Source organism: Rattus norvegicus, chromosome 20 (assembly GCF_021556685.1).
Source record: "Rattus norvegicus strain SHRSP/BbbUtx chromosome 20, alternate assembly SHRSP_T2T, whole genome shotgun sequence".
Taxonomy (NCBI): domain Eukaryota; kingdom Metazoa; phylum Chordata; class Mammalia; order Rodentia; family Muridae; genus Rattus; species Rattus norvegicus.
Genome location: NC_141553.1, coordinates 15,361,151 through 15,382,255, shown reverse-complemented (window position 1 = coordinate 15,382,255; position 21,105 = coordinate 15,361,151). Strand labels below are relative to the sequence as shown.

At 38.3% G+C, this 21,105-nt stretch overlaps 1 protein-coding gene across 6 annotated transcripts in view; it reads left to right on the top strand.

Annotated features, from left to right (window-relative positions):
- Pcdh15 (protocadherin related 15) overlaps positions 1-21,105 on the top strand; it is an 827,095-nt gene that overhangs the window by 215,961 nt on the left and 590,029 nt on the right. For 5 of the 6 annotated variants that reach the window (XM_087598371.1, XM_087598373.1, XM_087598372.1 and 2 more), the window contains one exon: positions 16,377-16,442. In XM_087598371.1, coding sequence (XP_087454497.1) covers positions 16,377-16,442 — 66 coding nt within the window. Of the gene's footprint in view, positions 1-15,865; positions 15,881-16,376; positions 16,443-21,105 lie in introns of all 6 variants that reach the window. The other variant, NM_001271377.2, reaches the window with a different exon arrangement.

The window sequence follows — 21,105 nt, the reverse complement described above, 5'->3', positions numbered from 1 at the left end:
TTAAACATTTAGCTAATGGCTGAAATAAAACAATTGGGATCCTCTAGGTATCCATTTTGGTGATCACTATATTCCAATGACAAGAAACCTGGTATTGTTTAATGGAAGATATAATTAATAATAACAAAGAGACTTTAAATGATATTTTTAACAAATTCTAAACTAAATTAGCATATATTTATATTTGTCTTTAACAATGTGCTATGCAAATGTTAAGTAAGGCTTGAAGATATTGAAATGAATGATATTTTTAATTTTCTTCCGTGAGCTTTACTTTGTTGAGCCAAAATTATTTTCTGAGACTAAAAATCAGACTGACTATTCTCCTTCAAATGCATACCAATGAAAGTAAGTATAGCTGAGAAAATAAAGATTTCGAATAAGGTTAATAAAGTTTAAAAATGTGATTGAAGATAGTGGTGTTTAGTCCAGGCATATTCGAGAGAAAGAGAGGGAAGGAAGGAGGAAGGGAGGGAGGAAGGGAGGGAGGGAGAGAGAGAGAGAGAGAGAGAGAGAGAGAGAGAGAGAGAGAGAATATGCAAAGCAAGCCGTGCTATTTAGAAAGCCAAAAAAAGATAAGATGCCAAATCGTGTTTCGGTGACTCTACTTCTTTATATGAAGATAATTATTTTACTATATTTGCCCCTAAATTATTCTTTAACTCATTTTCCAATTGAATTAGCTTATTTCACTTTAATGTTCTGCTTTCCTCTTCTGAGGCCTAAATGTTCACTTAATTCCACAATGCCCCAAACAGCCATATATTAAAAGCAGCATTTAGTTTCTAGGTTAAAAATCTCTTTTATTTAGTGATGAGGTGGCATCTAGGTCATGATCCAGTCGGGTGAAAATGTATTCCCCGTTTCCTGCTCCTGTACTGTGTGTCTCTGGCTTCCCTGTTAGCATTCAGAGAAATTAGGTATTTATTAATTTTGTCACATTAGAAACGGCTTTACTTGATGACGTAGCTCAGTGATAGAGAACCTCACAAAGCTCTAGATTTCATGACCAACATTACAACACCAATTAAATTAATAACAATGATTTTTTTTTCAACAGTAATACTAGTTTTTCCACAAACTACACAGAAAAGTCAAGCATGGTAAAAAAAAAATCTCTCTATAGAAAGAACTTTATGTCCTGGAGAGTTTTCAAAGATGTCACATCATGAAATCCTTGGGGCAGCATGCTCCATAGCACATGCTTGCATTCTAACACTTACGAGGCTAAGGCAAGAGTACAAAGAGTTGATGGCTAGCCTGGGCTAAAGAGTAAAATGATGTTAATATACAAAAACAAAAACAAAAACAAAAAACAAAAAGAAAACAACCAGATAACTTCTGAATATAACATACTAGCAACATGCAATATCCTTGTCAAAAGAAACAAAGGAAAATAGCAGTGAATTCCATTGGCTGCGAAAGGCTTTCCAACACACACAATGAATAAGTATCTAGTTGTCAAGATACATTTTCCAAAGGAGGCCATTCAATGTAAAATTGAACAAATGTTTCATAGAAAGACATGTTCATTAAATACACAAAATTGCCAAACAGTAATAAAAATGTAAAATTAAAGGCGTGAAATGGTGTTTAGTTTTTTTTAAATGACAAAATTTTCATACCAGTTTTATAAGAAGGAGATGCCTTCAAATTGCCTTTACCTATGAAAACAATACCAGTTATTTTTGGAAAATAATTTGCTGCTAAATTAGCAAAGTTAAATATGCACAGTGCCCACAACACATTTCTATCATTAGAATACATATATACATGCACACACATAGATGACATGACATATATGCTAGAATGTGAATTGGAATGTTTTTTCATACCATAGAATAATAAAACTCTGGCTATTTCTGTCAATTTTTTATCAGCGATGGGATATATATAAAATTATTTGTTTTCTTGTATCTCTATTGATGACTACCTCTATGAATATATTGGATTTTCTTTTTTGTATACCTGGTGTATTTGAAAAATTTAAAACAGGTAAAACAAAATAATGTAAATAAGAGAACCTTGATAGAGGTGGCAAGAAAGCTTTCTGGCTATAAACAACATTTTTGTTTTAAAAAAGGAAAATAATGTTAAATTTTTCATTAAATTTCTGAATGTCCATCACTTTCTAACCTTTCTAAAGTCTTATTGGGTTACTTGGTACATGGTAGAATATCTTACTGTACAATGAATGCAATGAAAGTTGATTTCAGGTCCAGGGAAGATTGTAGACTGGATGGGTGATACATATTTGCCCCTGATCTGATCATCAGTCCTATCTACAGCTTTCTTGGGATGACATACCTGCCTTCATGATGCAAAGCCCATGGCTCCATTGTTCAAGGGAACAAAATCTGGTTGACTTCAAGATTCTTTCTTCCCTGTTCTTGTCACTAACATGTCTAGTTAAAAAAATCTAGATTAATGTGGCCCTTATTGTGTAACCCATCAACCACTGTGCTTCTTGAAGCAAGTCAAACAGTGCGTTCTAGAGACCTTCAGTGTGAGATAGTTATAGGTAACTATTTTCATGGCTTAGCCACATATAAATCTAGCTATGTTCTACTCTTAAGATTCCATACTGTAGAATGCTTTATTATATACTGATTATAAGCTCCTAATCGCTTTGGAATCTCATACTCAGCTTATTTTCTTGCTTAATGTTTTGTTCTTTCTCTCCCAAATAGCATGTTTTTGTAGAATAAATGTAATGTGTGAATAATTTAGTCACTCTAAACATTAGTGTATAACTAATATTAATACTAGTAGGTGTTTTATTTATTTGAGCTGAGGACCAAACCTAGGGTCTTACCTAATGCTTCCTATGGATGTGCTCTGCCACTAACCTGTAATTTAATCTTTTATCCTTTAATATTGGAAATTTTTATGCATGACAAGGTCTGAATTTATATAATGCTTCTAAAATGGTTTTATTCATTGCTATAGGTAATCATACAGATTTTTAAGATTTACCAAAAATATGTTCATGTGTGTATTCTGCATGAACTTTATGTGTGCTACATGTGTGTAACTGTCCAACAAGCTTGCAGTCTTTGGGAGCTGGACAAACTGTTATAAGCCACAGGTGTGGGTGCTGGAAATGGAACCCTGGTAATCAGCAAGAACAGGAAGTACTCTTAACTGCTGAACCCTCTGTCCAACCATTCTCAAACATTTTTACACAGCACGAACACGTTTGTAATGGCTGATTCATTAATTTTTTGTCATATTACACATGATATGTAACACATTACACCTGACAATTTACACAGAAAAATCAAAAGTAAACATGAATTACAGAGGAAAGAGCACAAGAGATAGAATAATATCTGATCACAGTTCTGAAGTTTCTTCTAGAAGCCCCAGTGCTATAAGTGCCAGCAGGATACCTGTAAATGGGTGCCCACACAGTACTTGTCTAGTATAGCGGATCCCAAAGAACTACCCATTCCCTACAGACTCTGTTCAACCTCACTTTGGATCACTAAACTACCTTCCTTCATCCAATATCAGGGAGTTCTTTTTGAGAGACCACAGACAGCACCAGCCCTCATGGTAAATGACAATGTGTGGGAGCAGCAGTTTCAGGCTCTGAGGTCTTAGCCATGTGATTACAAAGCCAACAATAACAGCAAACGTAGAAGAAAGGAAGCACAGAAATAGGAATAGAAATTCTACCTCTCTCGTATATGCAGACTGCGTTTAAATAATGATAATCTAATAATAAAGTCACACATTGTTAAATTATCTAGTACTATAATTTGATAATCATATATTCTTATGTGATTATTTTAGTATTGATATAATCTCTGAAGCGAGAAGTTTTGGGACACAAGGCTTTGCCTTAACATATTTGTTATATAGATTTACACCTTGCCTTCTTCATTTTGTTTTCTTTCTTTCTTCTTAAAGCTATCACATCTCTAAAACAATCATCTGGTACTCGCTGTGCTGAAATCCTTGACAAGGCAAAGTATAGAACCATCATTTTATAGCTTTTGTTTTTATTATAAGTGGTGTAGATTGAACTATTTCTAAAATAACTCTCATCCTCTTTGATTTAAAGAGTGGGCACAAATTGAACACTACATGATAAGCTAACGTCAATACCATGCCTATTAATTAGTATAACTTGCCATAAGGCAGCCAAGCTGTTCTAGGGGACAGAGACATTACTTCATACAAATATGCCTTTGAGTTTTGTATGCTTTGATAATTCTTACTGTCCATCCCAGAACTCAGATCAGAAATGTCCTTTCTTACCCTTCCCCTCATCTACATGTTCTTTACTTTTGTCTGGGTTTTATAATTTATTCCTAGCTTTTTCTAAGTAGCAAGACAGGACAGACATTTGAGTTATATTGAACTCTGGTCGTGATGCATTCCTTAGATTATGGCAACTTATATTTTCCAAAAGATATCCATCCAATTGTAGAAACATTACCAAACTTAAAAGGGAAAATAAACCAAGAAGATGCCACATCTAGTAGCACAGGGATATGAGACAATCTGAAGAGGTCTACATGATGTTGCTAATACTTCAGACATTCTGAGAAGGTCCATGTTTGGTCTTCATCAAGTACAGCGTCATAGTGACGCTCCCACAGGAAATGAAAAGACCTCCACTGTTTCTAAGGCTTCATATATTCCAAGAAGGTCTAGTCTCAGTCTCTGTGCTATGGCTGTCTTTTCTAATCATAGGGGAAAATCTGACTCATACTGGTGTGTTTTATAAAAAGAAAAAGAGGGAAGAGGTATGTTTGGTGTATGTATGGTATGGTGCAGGAGAAAGGGGTGCCTATGTAAGCCCATGCTGAGGCATCCCTTCCCCCTGAGGGACCAGCCATATGACAGATATAGTATGGAATAGTTTATTTAGGACATGGGGAGGGAAGTTTAAGGTGTAATAGAGACAAAGACAGAGACAGAGAGAGACAGAGAGACAGTGAGAGACAGAGAGACAGTGAGAGACAGAGACAGAGAGACAGTGAGAGATAGAGACAGAGACAGAGAGAGAGAGAGCAGAAAAGTAGAGGCTGGCCATGAACATGTAGAGAGAGAAGGGAGGGGAATGTGGAGAGAAGGGACAGAGAGAAGCAAGAGCGTAAGGAGGGGCCAAGCAGCCCCAGGAACACCTGGCTGTTGCCAGGTAGCTGTAGGGTAGAGCGTAGAAGAAATGCTAACACATAGTACTCTGAATGAATGCTAATATGATGAAAGACCATAACAATTAAAGATCAGAAGCAACACAATTCTAATTAATTAATTTTAAGTGCTCTTTAGTCTTAGCGTGTAAAACGAGAGATATGCAAATGTAATGAAGTGAAGCATGGTCTAATCCCACAAGATCCCACAAACAGCAGCAGATCTTCCAAGTGTAGTCCTCTATAAGGTTCTTGCTTCAAAACGAGCCTTGAATGGATGGGCTTGTAGTAGGACACTTGAAACTATCATGGCTCTATGCTATGACCATTTCCGCTTTGTTACACATGTGCAAGTTTCAACCCAAGGTTGGAACACACTTGCCAGTGAGAATCTCCTTTCTGCTCAGAATTGATTGCACTAGGCCACTGGTTGGAATTGACTTCTGCTTTGCTCTCTGAGCTGGTTATGATGCAGAGAGAAATTATTCGTTGAATGGTATAGTGTCAGGCTTGACCTAGTTACATGTAAAGATATTACCAGCACTTCGCCTCTCTGGTGTCATATGGAGAGAAGATAGATTTATTTGGGGATGGCAATTCCATGTTTAGACTTGTCAGCGATGACTTTGTGGTCTTGCTGACCCTGAGCAAGTTATTACAAACTGCGTCCAGGGGAGCCCTGAGAAGACACATTGAAATGAATAGAAAAACAGTGAATAGTTCGTCTTCATTGATATTTACCACTTTCCTGTTTCTTTCTATTTTCATAACGTTCTGCTCCCATCCCTGTCTGATCCCAGCTGGATATTCCCTTTTTTATACTAGAACCTCAACGTTAATTCTCTATAGTATAAAGTATTAAGAGGCTTATGGCTGGCCAAGATGAAGAGAATCATCAGCCCTGAACAAAGCATTATATCACCCCCTCTAAGACTCAGGGAACATTGTAGAAGAGAGCAGAGAGAAGTTTATAAGAGCTGGAAGGACTACAAATGCCAGACTCCAGAATCATTGCAGTAGTCAATTACACATTTATCTATACTAGACCCTCACAAGAGCAGCCCTAACATTATTTTCAAAGAAGTGGGAGGGGCTCTTGGGTCTTATTCTTTACCACTGAACAATGGACTTTTGACAGATTCCCAGAAACAAGGAACCAGTATTTTTCATTTTATATAAGTTACCAAGCCAACTGACTGTAAAAGGAGCATCTCAGAACATTAACAGATAGCCAACTGTATTGGATAGTTTCGTATTAACTGGACACAAGCTAAAGTCATCTGAGGGGAAGGAACGTCATTTTAAACTGCCTCCATAACAAGAATACCCTTGGGAGGGAATAGAGAGGCAAAGTTTAGAACAGAGGCTGAAGGAACACCCATTTAGAGCCTGCCCCACATGTGGCCCATACATATACAGCCACCCAATTAGACAAGATGGATGAAGCAAAGAAGTGCAGACCGACAGGAACTGGATGTAGATCTCTCCTGAGAGACACAGCCAGAATACAGCAAATACATAGGCGAATGCCAGCAGCAAACCACTGAACTGAGAACAGGACCCCCGTTGAAGGAATCAGAGAAAGGACTGGAAGAGCTTGAAGGGGCTCGAGACCCCACATGTACAACAATGCCAACCAACCAGAGCTTCCAGGGACTAAGCCACTACCCAAAGACTATACATGGACTGACCCTGGACTCTGACCTCATAGGTAGCAATGAATAGCCTAGTAAGAGCACCAGTGGAAGGGGAAGCCCTGGGTCCTGCCAAGGCTGGACCCCCAGTGGACGTGATTGTTGAGGGGAGGGCGGTAATGGGGGGAGGATTGTGATTGGGAGGGGATTGTTCACCCAGAACAGTGAAAACAATTCTTAACAATTAGAGAATGGCTGGGGGAGTCCCTACCCCTGATCTCAAGCTCTTCTACAGAGCCATAGTGATAAAGAACTGAACGGTTTTAGTGAATGATGTGGTAAACCCCAGCTCATTGTGGGTGGTTCTGTCCCCAGGCTGGAGGTCCTGAGTTCTATAATAAGGCAGACTGAGCAAGCCATGTAGCCAGTAAGCAGCACCCCTCCATGGTCTCTGCATCAGCTCCTGCCTCCAGGTTCCTGCCCTGCTTGAATTCCTGTCCTGTCTTCTTTTGATGATGGGAGTGTAAGCCAAATAAGTCCTTTCCTTCCCAGGTTGTTTCTTGGTCATCATGTTTATCATAGCCATAGATAGAAATCCTAAGACACTGCACTGATAAACCCAGTGGGTCACGAAAACAAAACGAGTAGTTAAAAGTGTCGAGAGAGATTTGTAGGGGCAGGAGTAATAATGAGGTGGGAGGCAAGAGTGCTCAGTATGAGGCACACCCATGTAAAAATACTTCTTAATTAATAAAAATTAACTATTGAATTACTCAGTAGAAAAACATTGCTTACCTTCAGCTACCTGTATCTAGTCAAACTTCAAATGGTACTCACATGAAACACTTTTCTTCTTCTCCCTCCAACAACGTCCCTGTTCAGGTATGAATGAAAACTCGTAAACACAGTGTTAAGTATCAACACATTCTTCCAAGGCCACAGAAATAAAAATAAATCCATACTATTCCATTTAAATAAAGGAAGATAATATGCCAACACACTAGTGGGCAAATCTGGCAGATTACCTTCTTGAAATATTTCACACCTGTACAACAGTGTTATCAGTAATTAAAGCATTATCTTTTTTGTTTTTTAGTCAACAACTTGGTTTTTTTTTAATAAAAGCTTAGGCATGTATGTAATTGGCTAGTGGTGAATAATTCTATTTAAACAAGCAAAGTAAATCTAAACAAAGGCTGAGAATTTCCCTGCTTGGAGAATGTGATCTTAAATGCCAGAGTCAGTTCAGAAGCTTGGAGTCAATTTGTAGAGCCATGGCTGAGCATTTTCTGCAAAACCTCATTAAGAAGAATTAGAAAAGACAATAACAAATTAGTTGGAGGAGCATCTTGGATCTCAACTGTGTGCCTGCTTTTCATCCTGTGCCTCCAGCACCGTGCTGCACTTGGGTACTGAAACACCTTCTTTCCTTTCCTTTCTTCTTTTTCTTATCTAAGAGGACTCAGTGGATTTTTAAAATCATTTCTAGGAAACATTAAATAAAGAAGAAATAATTTGGAGGGGACAGTGGAGGACTTGGAGGGAACTCACCAAAGTGTGTGCATACACATGCACACACACACGTGTGTGTGTGTGTGTGTATATGTATATATTTATGTATTTATAATTGTATATATTTATATATATTTGTATATATGTGTATAAGTATGTATTTGTATAAATATATGTATATTTGTATGTATATGTATATAAGTATATATATATTTCAAAATATAACTGCTCAATATATATGTAATGTTTCCTGTATATACTATTTCAGGGTCAACCATTGGGCACTAGATAATCATTTTTTTCTACTCTTCTCTGAGGAAGCCTATTTCTTCACTCTCATGATTCTTTAGTTCCTTGTATTTCTTTGTGTAAGATTAAGGCAGCAAAATTCCTTCTTCTGGCTCTCAAAATATTTCCACCCCATCTTGCCCCCATTATCCCCAGTATGCCCCAAGTATTGAGCGTGAGAATTGTTCAGTAGATGTATCTATCCATTTGGATTGGGTTCCATAGCTATTGTGGTAATTATTAAAATATAGAGTCTTTTACCCCACGTTAGTGCCGGCACCATAAGGCCACATGGCATTTGCGGGGTATTTTCATCTCATCGGCTGTCGGTTCTAGTGTGGCGCTATGCCATGCTACCTCTAACTATCCTCTAGCTCTGGCAGTCTCCCCCTTCCCCCCATTGCTAGCCGCCCTCTCCTGGCTGTCTGGTCCCAGCAACCCAGTAAAATCATGCTCTAGAGATCCCAACAGCAGGTAGTTCCCCACAGCTCTGTGACCCACTCTAGTCCCAGCAGCAGCTAACCTCTCACAGTTCTCTACCACTGCTCTGTTTATATTCCCAGCATCTGCCCCCTAATAGCTGTGGTATAAACTTCCAGCAACCCGTTAAAAGTAAATGTTGCCCTTCTCTGACTCCATCTTGGTTCTCCTTCCTTTTTCCTCTCTCTCCCCTTACCGAACAAAAATCCTCTGTGCCCACCCCACTTTCTTACTGTCTAATGACAGGCCTTGGCTTAACTTCTTCCAGCCCTCTCCTACATATAGACATCAACCTACACATAACTGAATTCTGATTGTCTGTTGTTTTCTGTAGTGGTCTCTTTAAAAATTTAAAATAAAACAAGAGAATGAAGATAATTTAGTTAATGTGGCAGAATAAACTTAACAATATAATTAATCTCCAGGAGACACTTTAAGTTGAAGGTAAGATCTGGAAAGCTTTAGGAGAGATGTCCCATCTACTTGATGTTAGATTATTAAACAACAGATTTCAAATGTCAAAGCAAAATACACTTCCCTAGGGTTTGATTTTGATTTGAAATGACTGAACTAGAGATCGGATGAGTGGGCTTTATATTTGTTTGCCTCTGAGATGAAAATTGACTAATTTGACAATTGTGTTAAATAATGATAGTAAGTTAAAAACCTTGGTGAATCTCAAATGATTCAGATAATTATATGATGCTGATAAAGACTTGACTTATATGTAAGTTATAAAGTTATAACGTGCCAAGTCTGGACCTATCGCCTGTCTTGAGTTACAGTGTATGACATCATTCAGGTTTCCCAGAGTCTTAGCATCCGAAGCCTTTATCCATCACTCCTTTAAAGTACACTTTAACGAAATTGTTATAAATGTTTAAACACATCCTCATTGCTCCGCCGAACCGTACTCTGTAACATTGCTTAAGTCCAGACTAGATAATTGTGGTACATGTGTCGGGGTCCAGCTGTTGTCCCAAATCTACCACTTCTTCCCACTCAGAGTGTCCAGGAATCCGGAACAGGTTGAGTATTCAGGATCCTAGTTTGCCTGGGAAAGAGTGCTGGGGGAAAAAGAGATCGAAGACCTTCTCAGAGAACCTTAGTGTTACAGTTCTTTAGACAAAGACCTTCTCTGATGGTCTCCAATTGAAATGGCTCTCTAGAGGATCTTAGCTTGTACGTATATCTTTATTGGGGTGAACTTGTATGTGTACACTTTTGTCAGGATGAAGCATAAGTGTATATATACGTTGGAGAGTGGACAAGACTTCTTAGGGTGAATTTCATTGGCTAGCAGTTAAAGTACTGGAAATCACTTGTTTGCTTGGAGAGACCTTCCAGGAATCCCCAGTACTGGTTGGGCAGGTTCTTATGGGGACAGGGATAGAGGGAGTTGAACTTGTAGGTTTGCCAAGGACTACTCAATCTTTCCCATGTATTGGGTATAGAAGGTCAGAGTCCCCAGACAAGGTCAGAGAAAGGTCAGGCTCCCCAGACAAGGACAGAGAAGGGGAAGCCCAGATGGTAAAGGGAATCCACCATTTTGCACAAGCTCAGAGGACCTATTCGGTCATGGTTGACTTCAACCTTAATTAGCAGGGTTTCCCCACAGATAGTCAGAGTTTGAAGCTCCAGTAGGAATTATAAATAATTGGTAGCAAGTAAGCATTTCCTCTCCTTTTTACTGAAATGGAAACATGCCCTCTGGTTATGAAGAGAGCAACTATCCCGTCTTTTATACAACTAATGAGTCTCCCATCTTTTCCCAGTTTTTTGTACTTAAGGATGTTTGAAAGATTAAAAAGGAAAAGGGGGGAAGTTAATATATAATATGATCTCATCCATAAGATACACCATGAGGAGTATATAAAAGTTCTAGGGTTTTACTAGGTTTTCTGACACTAGGATTCCAATTATCTCAAATTGCTGTAATGATGTGGGGAGTTACAAGAGTAAAATGTGTCAGGGATGTGTGGGGAGTTACAGGAGTAACATATGTCAGGGATGTGGGGAATTACACGAATAACATGCATCAGGGTTGCTTACCTAGTCAGGGTCCAGAGAATGTTTTCCTGGCAAAGTTAGGCTCATGGTGACATCTGTAGAAGCTGTAAATGAAGGGCAGATTGGTCACAAAGAGTAAAAATTAGAAATCGTGAAACATCAACAGGGCTTGTGGATACCTATGGATGAATGGGAAATTATTAAGGGGAAGAAAATCTGGAAAAAGGCTGGAATCTACCTTCCATTAGAACATCCACTAAATGAGTTTGAGAGGTGAGAGAAGGTTGTATGTTATAGCATCTAGTAGGCTTTTCCACATTTTCTGACTTTTTCCTCTAAAATAACATTATATATTGAATTCTAGGCATAAAAATACTTAATTTTTACTCATCTAACATGACTGGTCATTTCTACAATATTTTATCAATGCTTTGAGGATTTCATATAATATATTTTGAATATATTCATCCCACCTCCCATAGACATAGACAAATTCACTTAGGAGGTGGCATGCAAATATGACTGCTTACTTTCCCCTGTGATTGAGAGAGGCCAGGTTTGAACTGGGACTAAGTAAAAACTGAGTTTTGATTTTGTAGTTCTGCTTTGAAATTCTAAGTGCAGACATTGTCTGGTCAACGGAACTCCCAGAAAACTGGTGGGGAAACTCTGTGCCAGCCATTGACACTCAGGTGACAGGTATCATGTCAGTACATGACCAAAGTCAACAAATAGCTCTGAGTTTTATTGCAAATACATTGCTTGGTATTAAAGGAAATTTTTAGAGTTCGATAGTCTTCCCTGGCTGCCTCCTCTTCTAGGTGACTATTTCAGTTAGCAGCTGAGTCTGAGTGGTCCTCTGGCAACCGTCCAACCAGAACGCCCTGGGGTTTAATTCTCTGTCATGATACTGCATGTCACTCTAGGCCTCCCTTCTGATCTTCAGTCCAACCAGTGACCCAAGATCATTGAGAGACACCTGGCGTACACTGAGCATGATGGCACATCTGTAGAATAAGCTACCTTGATATTCAGATACTGGCACTCATATCTCACACTTAATAATAATACAGTAGATGTTGGAAATATGTAAGAACCTAAGAGGTTGATATTTTTCAGCATGAAAGACCAATAAGTGGTTTATCCAGGACAGTGAAGACTAAATTAAACAGATGGAAGGAGTCCATTTCCAAGGTCCACACACCAGCAGCAAACTCATGACGGGTGGATTCTTAACAGGCCGTAGAGAAAGGACAGGGAAACCCCAAATTGCTTCTTAGTGTTCCCTCTGACTTCAGTGAGGATATCTTGCACTCAATAAATCCTTGCCTGGTCCATCCAAAATTATTTTCTCCTCAAGAAAATTCTAAATAAACCTATTAAAATGTTTTCCTGCATCTCAGAGCTAATTATACTTTCATGAATGCACCATTTCAAAACAAACACTTGAACTGCTTTGAATAATGTTATTAATAGATTATTTGTCTGACAAGCTTCCCTTCATTCGTGTTCTGTGTTTCAAAATAATAAAATGAAAATAGGTTTAGGCCAATCCTGAAGTATAGGTTGGATGTGGTAATTCACTGGTAGAGAATGGGAACCCTTAGAGGATCTAACTGAAAGGAAGTTGAGTTAAACATTTACATTGTGTCGTCTTCTACTACTGAGGGAACAGGAAGTCTGAACATATCTTTTGGAAGCATGGTAGACAAGATGTTGAAGGTAGGCAGACCACTGTTCACAGAAAACAAATAGTATTCTCTCAGAAGCAGCTTTTGCTGGGCACAGACTTAGTCTTAAGGTAGCTCTGGGAGATGTAGGTTAAATGATACTTTCCCAAATAGGGAATGAAGTCAATGGAATGCATGTTGGAAGATGGTAAAAGAGGCCATGCTTCTTCAAACTCCTAAAGAAAAATAAAATTGGCCACAGAGAAGAGGGGACTGCCAGAAGATTAAAGCATTAAGCAGATATGTTCAAATATGTTGAAGAAATAATCCATGAACCAGGGACCGTAGACCAAACATGACTGGGTATGAAACTCTCTCTCTCTCTCTCTCTCTCTCTCTCTCTCTCTCTCTCTCTCTCTCTCTCTCCTCTCACACACACACACATACACACACACACACACACACACACACACACACACATTCTACCTTTTATTTTTGTTTTGTTTTAACTGTCTAAGATCTAAATTTCTGTAAATTTTTTTTATTACATTTTAGTTGACTTGTTTGTATTTATGTGTGACCACATCCCATGCACGCCATCACAGGTATACGGATGTCATGGGACAACATATGGGAGTCAGCTCTCCCTTTCACCAAGTATGCCACAGGTACAGATCCCAGCTGAGTCATTTTGCTGGTAGTTAGGTCTCCCCGCTGTAGTAACCCACTGTTGAGAGATTAGGATTTACATGTTAACTTCCTCTGTCTTCCTCCCTCCAGCTTACTCATAAACCTACTAGTTAAATGTCTTTTTACCTACCAGTGTTCACACTGGAATGGGTTAGTTTTATCTACTCTCTGTCCCTGTGACGGGTTTAGGTCGTTGCTATACACAAGAACAGTTCTGAAGAATACATGTCACATCCCAAGAGACAAGTACAGTTTAGAATCCTCTTCTACACAGACCAACCAGGATTCCTATTCCTCTCCTTCTCAGTTGCCTAAGCCTTCTCATTATCCATCTATCCATCCATTCCTGCAAATTAATTGTCACTGCATTGTCTCAGTGATTTCTGTCTTTTGTAATTGTCTCAAATAATTGACTCCACAGACATAACATTGAGCTCTACCTATGTGGCAGTTTACATCATTGTTCCTCTGGTCTCCACCCATTCTACCTAATACCTTTGCTCTCATGAAATCGATAACAAACAAACAAAAACTCAGGATGGAGAAATGATAAAGATTTTTCTCTTACATACCATTTGGGATTCACATATGAAATTGGCCCGCCCATCTGCTTGGCCTTTTATTCAGTCTTCATTAAAGACATCAGTGGCAACATCATGAGGCAAAGAAAGGACCACATGCTGACATGGGAAGATGAAGGGTGGGGCCGACGCCAGGTTCATCGTTTCAGACCGTGTCTGTCTTGTGGGAACCTGTCATGGTTCTAGGAGACTTAAATTAATTCTCTATGAGGTTTTGCTCCCAATAACCTTGTACCACATTTCCCAAAGTATACCACTCTCTGTCATGGCCGTACAAAGACTAACCTGGGGTTGGAGAGATGGCTCAGCCATTAAAGGCCAGGCTCACAACCAGAGATACAATAGATGAAAGTAATCACACAGGAACACTTGAGGATCCGTTTAAGCCAGATTGGTGCAGAGCTGGGTCAGAGGAGAGAAAATTTAGATGGTCATTCAAGGTTCGTCTTTACTTCAAAGTAGACAAGTAACATGTTCTGGCAAAAGAAATGTTCGTATTTTATCTTTGTTCCTGTTCCCAGGAACGGGGCTTCTGGGAGGCTGGTGACAAAAGCTCTGTAAGAGCAGAGGGGATAGACAGTCAAGCTGTGGGGAGATGTAGGAAGGAGAGAAGAGAGTACGGAGTTACCACAGGTATGAACTATGAAGAGGGACTCTTGAACATTGACAGAGAGGAAGAGATTAAGCCTGCAGACCTGTCGCATTTTTACTTCAAAAGAAGGTGCATCTCTCAGAGCTGTGCTTCCTAAGATTGTATGGCCTATGCTGGCATACATAAAAGGCAGCGTTTTATCAGAAAATCTTGAAATTGCCTTCCAGATACCAAACATGTTAGCTGTATATATAGAGAGATAGAGATAGAGTTAGATAGAAAGATAGATAGATAGATAGATAGATAGATACATACATACATACATACATACATACATACATACGTACATAGAAAGATAGATACATGCATAGATAGATAGATGATAGATAGATACAGAGATACATAGATAGATACATAGGTAGATAAATAGATACATAGATACACAGATACATACATAGATAGATAGATAGATAGATAGATAGATAGATAGATAGATAGATAGATAGATAGATAGAAAGGTATGTAGGTATGTATGTAGGTAGGTAGGTAGGTAGATAGACACAGATATATAGATACATAGATCAATAGATAGATAGATAGATAGATAGATAGATAGATAGATAGATAGATAGATAGATAGATGGATGGATGGATGGTAGATGATAGACAGATGATTTCCAGCATGCATGTAGTCATAAACATACACAGAAACACATAAGAGACTCTATGTAATGCAGAGGAGCATCTGTAACTCTGAAATGTATGTGTGACAACCTGTAAGCTTAGCCTTCACTTTTAATTTGTGGAAGTTATAATGCCATTTTTAGAGCCATAATTGAGTAAGCCTCAATAAGGTACAATGAGTGTTTAACATATGAATTCATTGTCACTTCTGACTAAAAGATACTATTCTGAAGATGTCAGTGTAGGGGTAAACACTCTTTATAAGCAATATATTTTATATATTATACTGTATGTAAATGTACTTTATGTTATCAACACATTACTCTAAAATACTACTCAATAGTCCTATGCTAATGGTATAACTATATGTTATCTATTTTTGGTGTTAATATTATGTTCAAATTATAAAATCTGATGTGCTTCCTAGCCACAGATCATTATGTAATTCATGTACTACTGTATAATGACCTTTATATATATGCAAATCTCTTGCTAAATATATACATGTATCCTTTCTTCCTTTCTTTCTTCTGTTTTCTGATTTGCTCCCATTGGTGATTCTGTCCTTTGACTACAGACTGGCAATATGAGGGTAAGGTGACTAAAATAATCCACAGCACCTCATGGGCATCTCTTCTTTGTCCATTTTTGCTCTCCTCTTTTTACAGCATTATTAAAATTCTATTCACTCTCTGTAATTATGCCCTTTATCACAATTAATTTCCAATTATGTTTGTTTCTGTTGTGGAGCATTCTCATCATTTACCCCGTTAATCATCGCTCTATGTTGTTTCTCTGCGTTAAATTACCATTCCATTATTTCTGTCCAGAAGGACTGCTGTCTCGCCATCTTTGCTGGTTTCACAGTAAGGTTTGAACAGTGTCTAGCTGTGGTATCATAGAATCTGTGTGGGCCTTAGAAAGTGTTTTATTTTCATAGTAAAACTCTTAAAATGTTGTGTATTAATTTGATTGTAAGTTTTTAATATCATATCTATCTATATATTCATACATGTTAGTAAATTTGCTTTGTGCAAGTTCCTTTGTAATTAATTGTTAATGATAGCCTTTGGTTATCTCTTCTTTAGATTGTAAACTAGCTAGGGGAGGACCACCAGCTACCATTGTGGCCATTGATGAAGAGAGTCGGAATGGTGAGTGCACTCTGTGTTTCCCAATTCTTTCTATATTAAGAATTTGTTTTCATTTTAGCTTTTACAATGATATGGTCAGGGACTCTACACAAGAGCTTTTTCAAAATCTACTAATGATGCATCTTTAATTTTCTGTTCAAGGCTTTATAATATATCGCCACTAGAAATGCTTCATTTGGATTATGTCACAAAAGACTCTTTTGGCAAATAGAAGTCTTCAGCTCTAAGTAGTGAATAATCTAGATTATCCCAAACATGAATCACATACATGTAGGGATGTTTCTGCAAATAGGTAGAGTTGATAGTTACACACAGAATCATGTAAGTGAAATGAAATGTGTTCCTCCAAGGAAGGGACCATACTGTGAGCCCTGTCTGGTGTCTGGTAAAGATTAAGGCTTGAAACTGGTTGAGACACAGTGGTTGAGTATGGCTCACAGGAAGTCTGCATGGAACTAAAGCAAATACACAGCTAAAACTGACAGCAGGGAAGAAGCCTGAAGATTCATACCACTCCCCCTGTCTGTGGTAATTAGAAGTGTTACCTCAGCATACTTAATTGTGTGTGTGTGTGTGTGTGTGTGTGTGTGTGTGTGTGTGTGTATTCTCAAAAAAGTTAGATTTTGTTCCAGAACTTTCTCTTCATGTGCTTAAGCTTTAAAATAGTCATAAAGTCCCACCCTCTACTGGGACATACGAAGATGGCGAAGTTTGGGGCCACCCAGGGAAAGAGCGCTCTTGGCATATTCATCCACTGTACATCTACATGACTTTCTTGGTTGTTGCTAGTGTACCTCCTGTAATAAGGGAGTTTTCTTCTGGAATTAGACTTTAAGGAAAGGGATTGTGTCAAGTTACTCATTGACAATTTGCTTTTATTCTATAATTCTACTTAGACTTTCTTTAAGAACAATAGCCGGCATTCTAGTGATAGAACGTTGTAACTCTAAGCTCCAATTAATCATGGGATTATTTTGATCATTACTTCTTTTACTCACCTGAGAAATGACTGCCAAGTTCCATTTTCGTCCATGGTCTTTGTACATAGCCAAAGCGTCTGCACTGTTGCTAGCCTCCATTTAAAAAAAAATGTCCAGAACAAACACAATTTAAAAAAAATATTAGGTAATTATGAAAATGTATTTGGGTTATTTAGAAATTAATTTTCTCATCTACAGTGAAAACATATGGAGTGAGTGATTATGACCAGATTGAACAAATTGGAACTGAAGTATAATTATAGACAAAGGAGAAAATATATTAAAGTGCTATAATAGGCAAAGGCCCTTTTTCATGGGTAGATTTATGCTTTCCTTATGATTAAGTATTTCCATTCAGAGCAGACCTGCGTTTCTTTAAGATGCAGTTTGACTTTCTTTAAGCAGAAGCATAAAGCCCAAGAGTGTGGCAGTGCCCTCTCCTTATTTTTAGCCAATTGCTTTGTACTTAAAATGGAGCTGAAATAAAATAGTCGCTTTCACCTGAGGAAGTTGTGCTAGCATGTGTGTCTTCAGGGCCAAAGCACTGCTGTCTGTCTCCTTTAGAGCTAGCCTAACCCTGCCTTTCTAAAGAGTGCAGGAAGAGACTGTCAAGGCTGCCCTGGCATCTGAAGGGAGCGTAGCTCGGCTGTTTGATGCAATCTGAGAATGTTGTGCTTCCTTTCTTTTGACATATTTTACTAAAACTGCCAACTCCTCAGAAGGGTGCCAAAACCGAGCATCAACACAGAGTATAAATATCAATCTATGGTAAATGTGTTGCCCCTTATTTTGCTTTTACATGAAATTTCTAAAACTACAATGATCTAGGGAATCTCTTCCATATACTATAATGTGCGTCATTGTCCTCACTGTGAGAATGTCAGGAAACAGCTCAGGACCATAGGCCTTCATAATCTAGGAACACTAAAAATACTCCCACTAAGGCAAGTATTTTCAGTCCTGATATTAAACAATGTGTTAATTTCCCCTTTTCTGCCTACTTTTAGTGGTGAGAATAAAGTAAATAAAATCCTGCTTTTCAAGGATCCAAGAGATGGAAAGATGCTTTGCAATTATTTCAGAGACCATAATAAATCATGAGGGCGTTCTCACCTGAGCCCAGCCTGAGTCGTGGCTCTTTGAATGAGTTCAGGCTAGTGAAAGAGTAATAGATATAATCTGTTGTGTCTGTATATTCTTCCCATCCCCCCTCCCTCCCTCCATTATCATGTTTCTATAATAATGCATTTATTTTAAATAAAGTACCTCTGTTACTTGTGTGTTTTGCACATTTAAAAAAGTTGGGTTACCTAGATAATAAGCTGTGGAAACACATATAATGCTCTGTTGGAAATAAAACTGAGTATGTATTTACTACATGTGCCTTTGAAAGGATTGATCCGTTCTGGTTAAGCCTTTCTTCTGCTAACTTGGCAGGTATGTTTGCCACATTGCTCTGCAAAATTATTGCCAGCCAGATGAAGTCAATTCATATTCCCTCCCTCCCTCCCTCCCTCCCTCCCTCCCTCCCTCCCTCCCTCCCTCCCTCCCTCCCTCCTCTCTCTCTCTCTTGCATTGACACAAGATTCCAGAATAATTCTTGGTCAAAGCCCAGTTACCACTGTAACTGGAATAGGTAACAGACAGTGTAGAATACTTAAAACAACTAGAATTTTCTACATCAGATTATTTACTTAGAGACAAAACCGGTGTAATGACAGAAGATACTAAAAGTTGGGCCGTTAAAGGGGTGGCAGCCCACCCTTCCAGCCACACCATAATGAGGCAGGTAAGTCTTTGTAAGTTCAAGACTAACCTCAGCTATACAGCAAGTTTCAGGCCAGCCTGAACTTTGTCTGAAAAAAAATTATCTTGGTTAATTAACAATGGTTGTACCATCGCACAAGGTACTAAAATCTGTCCAATAGGATAATGTCGTTAGGCGATAATAGAGTCAGTCATCTCTATCACTGTCAAACAGCTGCTCTTTGCTGTACACCCGAATCCTAACATTTAGATAATGAGAAAGATATTTTATTTTGTTCCCTGATGTCGTAGTACCCTAACTTATTTCTAACTGCAGAAAAATGAGTCTTAGTATAATGGTGGCCTGGTTATTGCTTATAGAAGCTACACAGTTATAATCATGATTTTAGACTCCTCCATCACCGTCTCTTATCCAACAGATCATCAAGTCTCTCTGAATTATTTTGTTTACTGTGAACATAGTTCACATTGATAAGGGAATCATTTTCTTGTGATTTACGGAAGTATTATTGTGTCTGACTCCCCCATATATTTTTACTTCTTTCCTGATTGCTACTGCAAGATAACCATTGTTAGACGAAACCATTTGGCTGTGTCCAACCAGGAGGCTGCATACAGGGCAACACACTGCTTGTTTCATTTGTACCAGAGGATGGTTTTCCAAAAGGTCAGCGGTGACATCTGTCTGAATATGTAACTGCACAGAGAAGAAAGTTTCTAAGCCTTAAAAAACAAGTTCTTGCTTATCTCCTCAAATGGTCTATAAGTTTATTAGAATTTTGCAAAGCCTTTATATTTTCTCATATTAATCATATTATCAATTTTGGCTATAGGTTTAAATAAGCAACAGGAAATAATAGGATGACTTCAGAACTAGGAAGAGAAGAGGTACACCAGGCAGCCATCATGTAAAAATGATCACTGAGCTGAAACATTTTGTTATAGAAAGAAATAACTGCAAATATCAGTGACTGCCCAATTACACTTAAATTGTCATGATAACCAAAGATGATAAGGGATTAATTGTGCAAATTATCCATTGTATCTAAGGAAAGAAGCACCAGGTTCTGTTAGGTGCTTGCCTTTTCCTTCTAACATTTATGTTAACTATGTGTATTTTAGAAGCAAGCCTGAATTATATCAAATTGAATTGTGTAGCACATATACACAATTTCTCCTAAGTAAAACTATTGCAGTGAGTGACTTTCTATAAATGTAGTATTAAAGTCTTGTCATCAAGGAAATGGCTAGAGACTGGAATTCTTTCATCTGTGTAAACTGTAGAAACATAAAACAGTGGTAACACGAATGGCTTGGCTGCTACCCTACAAAATAAGAGAGAGGGTGCTGTTCACTTGTAAACAGTAGGAAAGTGAATTCCACCAGTGTCTTTGAAGGAGAAAGTTTTCCTGTGAATAGGTCAGCTTAATTTAATGATTCTTTGTAGATCAAAAGGCACCTGTGCTGGTCAGTGTCCCCAAGGGCAGTTTTGACACTCATTGGGGAATCTGGAGTGGAAGAAGTCAATTAAAATAACAGAAAAATCAGAGATCCTTACATATAAAGAAAAGAGCATATTCAGGGCTACAATTTTATGGGCCAGAACTGAGGTGGATTCATCTTCCTTCTTGGCCATCACTTGCATGCTCAGACTTGGTGTGTTTAGTGCTTTGCAATTTTCACTATGGGTTCTTATGGAAATCATTTAGGAATGAGGGGTGGAGGATAAGTCACTGCCCAGTTGCTGGTTTTAAAGTCCAGTACCTGGCCTTTTCCAAGAACCATCCTAAACATGGTTCCCCCGGGTACCTGTCCTTACATTCATTTCTTGAGTCTTCAGATTACACTTTCCTTCTCCACCCCATGTCCTTTCTCATCCAAATTCCCTTTACCTGTAAGAATTTATTTCCAGCACA